This window comes from Fringilla coelebs, assembly GCF_963513975.1.
Source record: "Fringilla coelebs genome assembly, chromosome: 2".
Taxonomy (NCBI): Eukaryota; Metazoa; Chordata; class Aves; order Passeriformes; family Fringillidae; genus Fringilla; species Fringilla coelebs.
The window spans coordinates 62,046,442-62,055,298 of record NC_140029.1 but is presented as its reverse complement, the minus strand read 5'-3'; the positions used below and the strand labels follow the sequence as shown (position 1 = coordinate 62,055,298).

General features: G+C 47.0%; 1 protein-coding gene across 1 annotated transcript in view; it reads left to right on the top strand.

The window, feature by feature from the left end:
- Positions 1–4,417: 4,417 nt before the first annotated feature.
- SIAH3 (siah E3 ubiquitin protein ligase family member 3) overlaps positions 4,418–8,857 on the top strand; it is a gene marked incomplete at both ends in the record, with an annotated part of 41,206 nt that continues 36,766 nt past the window's right edge. Inside the window, one exon of the mRNA XM_084226309.1 lies at positions 4,418–4,552. Coding sequence (XP_084082435.1) covers positions 4,418–4,552 — 135 coding nt within the window. The remainder of the gene's footprint in view (positions 4,553–8,857) is intronic.

Here is an 8,857-nt window from a genome sequence, read left to right as displayed (position 1 = left end):
AAACTGGGAGAATGCAGAACACATGCAGAAAGTCTGTGATGGCAGAGACTGCCCCAGCTCAGTGAGGGAAAGCACAATGACTTTCTGAAGTCAGAAGCTCATGTAGGAAAATAATTCAGACTGAAAATATGATAAAAAATGCTAGTGGTAAAGATACATAATCTTTGAAAGAACTTGTCAGGAGATGCCACTGCTCTCCTTCATGGGAATCTTCAAAGCCAGACTTTTTGGAAAGAATGGGCTCCAATCAAAGCACAAAGCAGTCAGTGTGACACATGCTTTACAGGGGCCAGGCTGGAGGGCTGCCACCCTTGTTCCAGATGTAATAGCTGTTGCTGCTTCTAAAAGGCTCTGATTCCTTGTGGATGTGCCCTGCAATGGCCCAAGGTGACAGCTGTAGGTGCTTAGGGAATGCTAGGAGAATGGACAGCAGGTGGTGATCCTTGTCCACAAGTCAACTCAAAATGCCATCTCCTGTAGCCACGGCAGGGGACAGGGCGCTGGGCTGGAGGGGTCATTGCACTGGCCTAGTGAGACTTTTCAAATCTTCTGGCCTAAAAGACAACAAAAGAAAATGATAACAGTGCCAAAACCTCTCCTCAAAATCTGCTGTGAGAGCCAGGAGAGCACATGAAGCTTTGTACATTGTTTGGATCCAACGGACGCAGAAAACTGCCTGATGTCCCAGCCAGGTGGCAGGTCAGATTGGCCTGGTTCCTTTCTCAAGGAAATACAAAGCATGGAGCCAGAGGATGTCCTGCATCAGCCAGCCTTGCCAGAAATCCTACCAGCGCTCAGAAACATGGGCAGGCTGGTGAGGGGCCTGAATGGACACTCGAGATACCCCCAGGCAGCATCTGCTCTCCTGGTTTTGGGACAGACTGGTGCTGGTAATGTGGCAGGTTAGGTTTCCTCTATGGCTGTTGAATAGAGAAAGCAGCATGTAGGAAGGTGACTCCCAAAAGTGCCCAGTCAGAAAAACAAACAAATCTGGCTGAAACCCAAAATCTCAGGTTGGGTTTGGACAGAGCAACCCATCTCCTGGGCTATCATTCTGCCAAGTCACACAGTGCCTGGACACCTGAGGTTTCCCAGGAGGAGTCTCCTTTCACCTTGGCAGCTCAGACTGAAAAACTGGACTATTGCTATTATTGCTATTGCTATTGCTGCTGTGGTTGGTTTTTGTGCCTGGCTGATCCTATTACTGTGCAAACCTGAGGCAGCTGCAGCAGCAGCTCAGCAGTTAGAGCATTATAATCCCGTGCATGTTACAGTGATGCCGCTTGAGCCGCTAATTTGGCAAAATCTGGATCCTAATGGAAGTTTAGATCATGGAGACTTCTGCCACTTCCCAGTTGTCTGCTACAGAATTAACCATCCTAGAAGTAACAGTCACCTGGAGCCACCAGGAATTTGCACCCAGCAGTGAAACGGGGTCCACCAAGAACCCCTTGCAGGTGAAGTCGTTTCCCCTCTCTGTGGCTGCATCCATACAGCTAAATAATGACATTAGGAATGTCACCCTGCTCCATGGTGTGAGGTCAGGTGGGTCAGCAGACCTTGGACTCCCAGGCCTGGGTGAGACCACCATGAGCTCAAATTAATGGAGTTTTGCTGGCCCAGAGCCTCTGTATGTGAAAGCAGAAGAAAGAACTGGATCCACACCCACGTGCCAGATGATGCTGCTGATTCTTTGTTTGTAAGAGAAGTTGCTTGCACAGACAGCTGCTGTGTCTTGGTGGGTGCAGGATCCCTCATTAAGCAGTTGCTAAAAGTCCTGTGTTGAAATGCAGTAAGCAGGTGATGTGTGGGAGTCTCTGGACAAAATATGGGCAGAAAAATATTTTCCAGATATGCCACCATGAATGTAAGCTCATGCACTGAGCAGGAGTTACCTTCAGATGCACTGAATGCTCATTTTCATCCTTCCCCACAAATATTGGTGGCAGACAGATGCTCCTCAGAAGTCACATGTAGCATGATGGACACAGATGAACACAGGGATTTGGGCACTGCAAAGGTCCCTCACCCATCCTTGAACGTGGTCTTTATCCTTTTTGTACACCAGCCCAGAGGCACTAACACATTTTCAGGTTGAAGATAACCCTGTGTGCCTGTGGAATCAGGGATACCTCTCCTGCCAACCCTGGAAGGCAGCTGGGTCTCAAGAGGGGGTGGATCACAGGATTGGCAGAGCCCTGAGGTTAGCAGGACTGCAGGGATGGGGGGTTCCATCTCTGCTGCTGGATGTGGTGGTGCTCCCCAAGTCTAGGCATTTAGTCAGTTGTCAAAGAGAAATGATCTCCAGGGATTCAGGCGGCAATAACCAGTGTAAATAGCAAGGACCTTGAGCTCATTTGTGGCTTTGACAGCAGAATATTTGCACTGGTAACGTGCAGACTGAAATTCCCTGGTATCAAGATTTGTGCAGCTACTAATTACAAATCAGGAAAAAAACAAATAATAACTTGCTGGAGGCTCACAGTTACTTTGGGAACAGAGAGAGAAAGAATACGTTTAAGCAAATCGATTCACTCACTTGTCCTCAAGTCTGTCTGAAAATATTCTCAAAGTGTCACTCAGCACTGCAAAAATTATCTCTCGCTCTCATTTATAACCAAATGCTAGGAACTGAGGGATACATATTCCTCCCATCCTTAATGTTTTTTGGGGGTGTGTAGTCAGCTGTTCCAGCATTCACAATTTTCACTTATTTATCTACTGAGGTCTTTTTCTTCTTTTTTTTTTTTTTTTCCCATGCACAGCCTCTGCAGTCTGGCAGAGGCAGGATTGCAGTATTGATTTAGGAAGAGGCAGTTGTGACAATCCAGTCCCAGGCTAATTCCCGTGCTGTACGGGGGCTGCTCTGTCCGCAGCAGCAGCCTCACCCCCAGCATGGGGCTCACTTTTAAAAAGAAGGAAAAAAAATTAAAGAAAAGCTACTTTTCTCTGTTCTGCTTTGAAGGGAAAAAGGATTACCAAGGCTAAATAAGCCATCTGAGTACTCAGCTAGCAAGCCTAAATAGTACCCTGATAGGAAGTTCTGGCAGAGAGCTAATTAAATTAACTCTCTTTGATTTATTAACAAGCAGAGCAACACATCACACAGGATTGTCCCATGAAATTAATGTGCTTTCTGATTCCCTTAGCTGCTTCAGCTCAGTCACCTCCCCAGAAAACCCGGTTACAGGGACTCAAGTTTAATGAGACTCAATGGCTCGAGAAGGATCCCTGCCCACCAACAGAGATACGCACTGGCAATAATACCTAAAAGCATGTTTATTTTCGTTGCACTTCCCTAATTCCTTTTTAATGCCTAGGACTATCTAATGGCTAATTCGTAATTTCCTGCTCACTGATATGCAGATGAATGACAAAGAAAAGCCTTCTGCATGTTTAATTATTCTGTTGATTTAAAAGCCACTTTTCCCTCAGTGCAAGTTTCTCTGTGTATGTGTGCTCTCATGCATCACATATTTCATTATTTTTAGAAGCATGCTCTGTGCCTTTTTATGCTCCCATAGTTTCAGCATCCAGTAATTACCATGTTTTGTTTCCAACAGACCCGATCCACCAGCAAGTGTAAATCAGAAAAACATCGCTGTCTCTAAATGGAGTTGTTCCAAGTTACACCAGACCTGAGACCTGACCTCTCCTCTTTTCAATGATGGAGAAAATGTTATTTGTGTGCTGGGACTCTTGGGAAGTAGCAGGATATAAAATTTAGAAAACTTCAGAGCAGTGAAAATCCAAATTGAAGCCTGTGAATGCACAGGCAGTAAGAATCTATTTATGTAGCAAGCTCTACTTCTGCTTAACCCCTGCAAGGAGCTGTAACTCTCTTTGCATATTTGATTTTCCTCCCTCAGTAAAACATAGTCTTCTTAACCTATTTTTGCTACTTTCCAACAGTTTCACTGGAGGGGTTTTTCCCTACGCCTTACATTTAGCTTTGCTATCTGAGCTCTCCTTTGTTAAATTAAGGCAATTAATAAATGGAGATGTTAAGCAATCAATTTTGCCTGCATATCTCCACAGCCTTACGTATGACTGGGTGTAATCACAAGATAAATGCAATGTGCTGATGTATGGTAATGTTCAATAATACATTCTCCACCAGGCTCAATTCATCAGGGAGTTTCTGGAGGGGAGGCATTTGTTATTGGCTGTCTCCGGACCTCAAGGATAACATTCCTGTCCTTTCCATTGGCCGCCCCGCTGCTGCAAGCCTCTTCCCGTCTTATTTTGATGATGAATATGAAGGCATGCTAAGCTGTGCCGGAGAGCAGCTCTCGCCGACTGCACTCCCACCCCGGGCTCAAGGACTCCAGAGCTCCCCAGCTGCTTCCCCTGCCCACTGCCAGCAGCAGCAACAGCAGCAGCAGCAGCAGCAGCAGCAGCAACGCCAAAAGTTGTGATGCTTTTCTTCACCCAGTGCTTTGGGGCTGTGTTAGATCTTATTCACCTGCGGTTTCAGCACTACAAGGCAAAGAGGGTTTTCTCAGCTGCCGGGCAACTTGTCTGCGTCGTCAACCCAACACACAGCCTCAAGGTGAGTTAAAAATATATTTTCTCTTCTAACATCTCCTCGTCGTCCCCACTGCCGCCACCCGTGATTCCCCACAGGGAATGAAATTGTGCTCTGGCAGCGAGGGGAGAGTGCTGTTAACACATTGCAGCCCCGGCAGAGAGGATGTTTGCATTGTCTGAATGCATGATTCCCTTTGGAGCAAAGGAGAAGCAACCCGCTGCTCCGAGCGGTCGTGGGAAGTCGCGGCTCCCCCTCCCCAAAGTTTCCTCTTCCATTTCGCCCACACGATGAGCGTGCATGTTGCAAGCGTTTAGTAAAAATGACTGGAAAAGTTAGGTGGATGAATTAATGTCCCTTGCTAGTGAAAGGATGCTGTGTGGTCTCCCAGGCTGACACACCAGCACGGAGGGATGCTGCCAGGCTGAGGGGAACGGGAAGAGGGGGGTGGCAGTAGAGGGATCTCCTCGGCTGCCGTTTGCTCTTTCAGGGGAAAACCAGCTGTTTCTGTCTCCTGGGGGGAGTTGGAGGCATTCCTCTGGCGCTGAAACTGTCCTTAAGCTGTTTGCAAGGTGAATCTATTTTAGGAAGGAGGATACATTTGCTTTAATGCAAAACTATTTATAGTCCCCATAAAAACACTACTTTTACTTGCACAGTTCTGAATTTTCACTGACAAAGTGCCAACAGCTCCATCTACACTGGAGCCTTCATGTTTGTACTAGAGAAGGAGCAGCAGGGGGAGAAAGCAATCAGGAGGCTTTAATTACTTTATCACACTGGTGAATGACCAACTTTAATGAAGCGGCTTCTGTTTGGCAAGAAGTCCTTGCTGACCTGACTCCTGAGGTAGCTCCGCTACCCTGGTGCAAGCTTAGAAATTAATTTGATTCAGGACAAGTTATTTTTGGCTCTGCAAGGGTCCCTGTGAAGTACTTGGAGGGGCTGCAGGAAGCATCTTGCCTGAGCTCTTGGTCCCTGGGACGTCCATTGATGGGGTAAATCCCTCTTCAGAATAGCATCACCTCACCAAAAAAAAAAAATAAGGGCACGTTTCCCACAGTCATCATCCCCGTCTCAGGCTGTGCTTAGGCAGAAGGAGATTGTTTCTAGCAGGGTGCCGGCTGCGGGAGGATTTTCCCGCAAGGCTGCGCTCTGAGCACTGCCGGCTGGGGCAGGCGCTGCCCGGGGCTGAACCGCTTGGGTGCGGGCTCGCCTCTCCCGGCACCGCGCTCCTCACAAGGGGAGTTAAAAACACACAGCCCTGTCATTATCTGAAAGCGTCTGGTTGTCTGAATGGGTAAAAGAAATAGCTGCGTTCCTAAGTGCACGGGGAGATTTTGTCAGGGAATTCTTCTGTGCTCAACCCTTTAATGTGACTGTCTCCTGCTACTTTCGTCTATAATTTTAATTTATCTTTTTTTAAAAAGTGAACAGAAAAAAAGGCTCTCAACACACAACAGGTCCCAACACAATTTCAGTGCCAGTGGAACTGTCTGATAAGGTCCCATAAGCACACGGGGGTGACTATTGCTCCACTGTTACCTAAGACTAGACCCAAGTTTGTCATTTCAGGTCCTGCTGAGTTGCAGGTTTGCTATGGTAGGAGCTGCAGCTGTGTTAAACATATATAGGGCACTTCAGTTTACTAAAATCCCCCGTGGCCAAGCTCGTCACTGCTCAGACTGAAAGCTCCTCAGAAAGATGACCAATCTCAGTCCTGCTGTGGCAGCCTTTGAATGCAGACATTGGAAGCAAATTCTCTTGGAAACAAACAGGACCCTCTAGGAAAAGGTCTGCTGTGTCAGTGAAGCCCCAGTAAGACTTGTTTTGACCGAGGTGGGAATTGCTCCCCTGATAAGGCTGCATTGGGAACCCAAAGGCACAGGTGTCTGTCTCCACAGGAGCCTGTTGAGACTCCGTTCAGATGAAGAAGCTGATGAGAAATCCTCTGCTGTGATAAACCCCCCTGACTGTAGAGCAAAACGTGCTAAGTGCTCCAGGTTACCCAGCTCACAACCAACCACATAAATAGGGTGGGCTTTAGCTCTGATGTGCTCCCCAGGTGTTCAGCTTCCTCCAGCTGCGTAAGGAATGCATCACCACTTTGTGGCAGCATCCAGAGGGGATTGGGTCCCTCTGTGCCCAGCGTGACACAAACAGCTGCTCACCCATAGCAGCCTGTGGGCCAGCTGGAGCCTTCTGCCTCCAGGCAAGCAAAGCACCTTGTCCAAAGCCTGGTGTCAGACTGAAGCCAGGTGAATGTGCTTCTTAGGGTGCCCATTTCTCCCCCAGGGAGGCACAGGGAGGCTGTTGTTGCTCTCAAAAGGCATCTAAGGGACCATGAAATGTGAAAGGGCCAAAGTTATTCTTCTGTGGTGATTTACAGTATTATGACTACTTTGATGTTTCTTAGTCTATTATTTCTAGCTGGGTCTTTTCAACTGTAACATTTTGTTGACAGCCCCCAAATCTATCTCAACAATTGACAAGTGGAGTGAAAACTGTATTAAGGTTCGCGGTCGATGAATACAAACCTGCTAGGAAACAAGGGCTGGGAGCAATGTAATTTCTCTCCTTTTTCTTCAAGACTTAAACGTTTGTGCTTACTCCAAAATCATAAGCCCTTTGCAAAGGGGTTACTTTATCCTGTATCTCCACAGTGCTGGTGCAAGGGGACTCCTGGCTGATTGGTGCAAATGATAAATGACAGGCATCTCACTCTGGTGTGATTATGCACATTGAGATCCTTCACACAGGCCAGGTCTTCAATCAGTGCCAACACACATAACTTCATTAAAGTCAATTGCTGCAGGACCTCCATTTTCACTCCTTCCACCCAAGGGAGTGCTCAGGGATGTAGTGGGACTCAGCCCACACAGGAGGATCTGTGGCTGGTGGTCACGTATGTGTGTCAGACACGTGGCATCGCAGAAAGCACTCACTGAGCAGCAGAGGAGCCCCGGTGCCCTCCAGGGAAGGTTGCACCAGCTTCTGCTGTCACAGACCCACAGCCAGGCCAAGGGGGCACTCCTGTAAAGTTATTCCAGAATGCTGCCATCATCATCACAGCCTGGGCCTCTGACAATGACCAGAGCCTGTCACTTACCTCTTCTTTTAGGAGAGATCCAGAGCCGGTAGAGAGGCACACACTTAGAGAGAAACCTGTGTATTTCTTCCCACTGAAAGGCTCATTAATTGGGAAGGCTGATGAACATTTCTGTGTTTCTTAAAGGGCAAGATGGTGAAAGTGTCAATACAGACACCCCTATTGATCTGCTGCTATTTTCCCTGCACTCAACAGGCAGACATGGGTGACTCTGAGAAAGAAAGACAATTTTGCTACTATCCCTCTCTGTTTTGTCCATTTGGCAGGAGTATGAATGGGAGGGGGTGTTTGTTTTGGAGCCTTTGTCCTTCTTGCTACTTTCTGCTCTTTGTCCTCCTACAAAGCTTTCCCAATCATAGCAGCATCTCACAGCTCAGTGCTATGCTGGGATCAAAATTCACTTGCCAAGCAGAGAAAACCACTTACTTACCACACTTCTATAGGTCACCTTCGTCCTCAATCATATCACATCCATTACTTTGTAACCTGCCTTCTTTCAAGCGTGTGGTCAATCTGACATCTTCCCTTGGAGAGGCAGAGCTGGGCAGCAGAGCTCTCTAGCCAAGTGGCTGCTCCCTCCAAAGCCATACCAATTAAAGGAGCAACACTTATGCTGCTGGCTGCAGGTCCCAGCATGCAGGGAAAGTCTGAAGGTCCTCCATTTGCGTGGAAGAAATGGGCTGGGTTTTCTGATCCTGCAGAGGTGAGGCTCAGTGAATTCCTGTTCATTTGCCCCCTTTCAATAACAATTCTCCCCAGAACTGCAAACTGGAAAGAAGGTGAAGTTGGGGGGATATCCTCAGTCCTTAGCATCAGTTCCTGTCCTGATAGCCAGTGTCATATGACAGGGGACAACAGTGCAATCACATTCCAGACAGGTGCTGGTGCTTCATGAGATGCTGCATATGGCTGAGTAAAACAGATCTTCTTTGTTCAAGGAGTTACTAGCTTTTTGCACACAATTTTTAACTCTTTGGGGAGTGTGAAAACTGTTCTTTTAAATACTAAAAAACTGTGTTTACATTACTTTTGTAAAAAACACCAATCTCCACCTCTGTAGGACTTCAAGGAACTTGTTGAATTACAAAAAAATTATTCAAACAAGGTCATAAAATAGTTCAATCTTAATATTCTAAAAGAGTTGTAGCATGATTATGGATCCAAGCTGTCTTTCAGCTAGTTTTTAAAGCAACAAGCAAATCTGCTCTGACTTAGGGAAG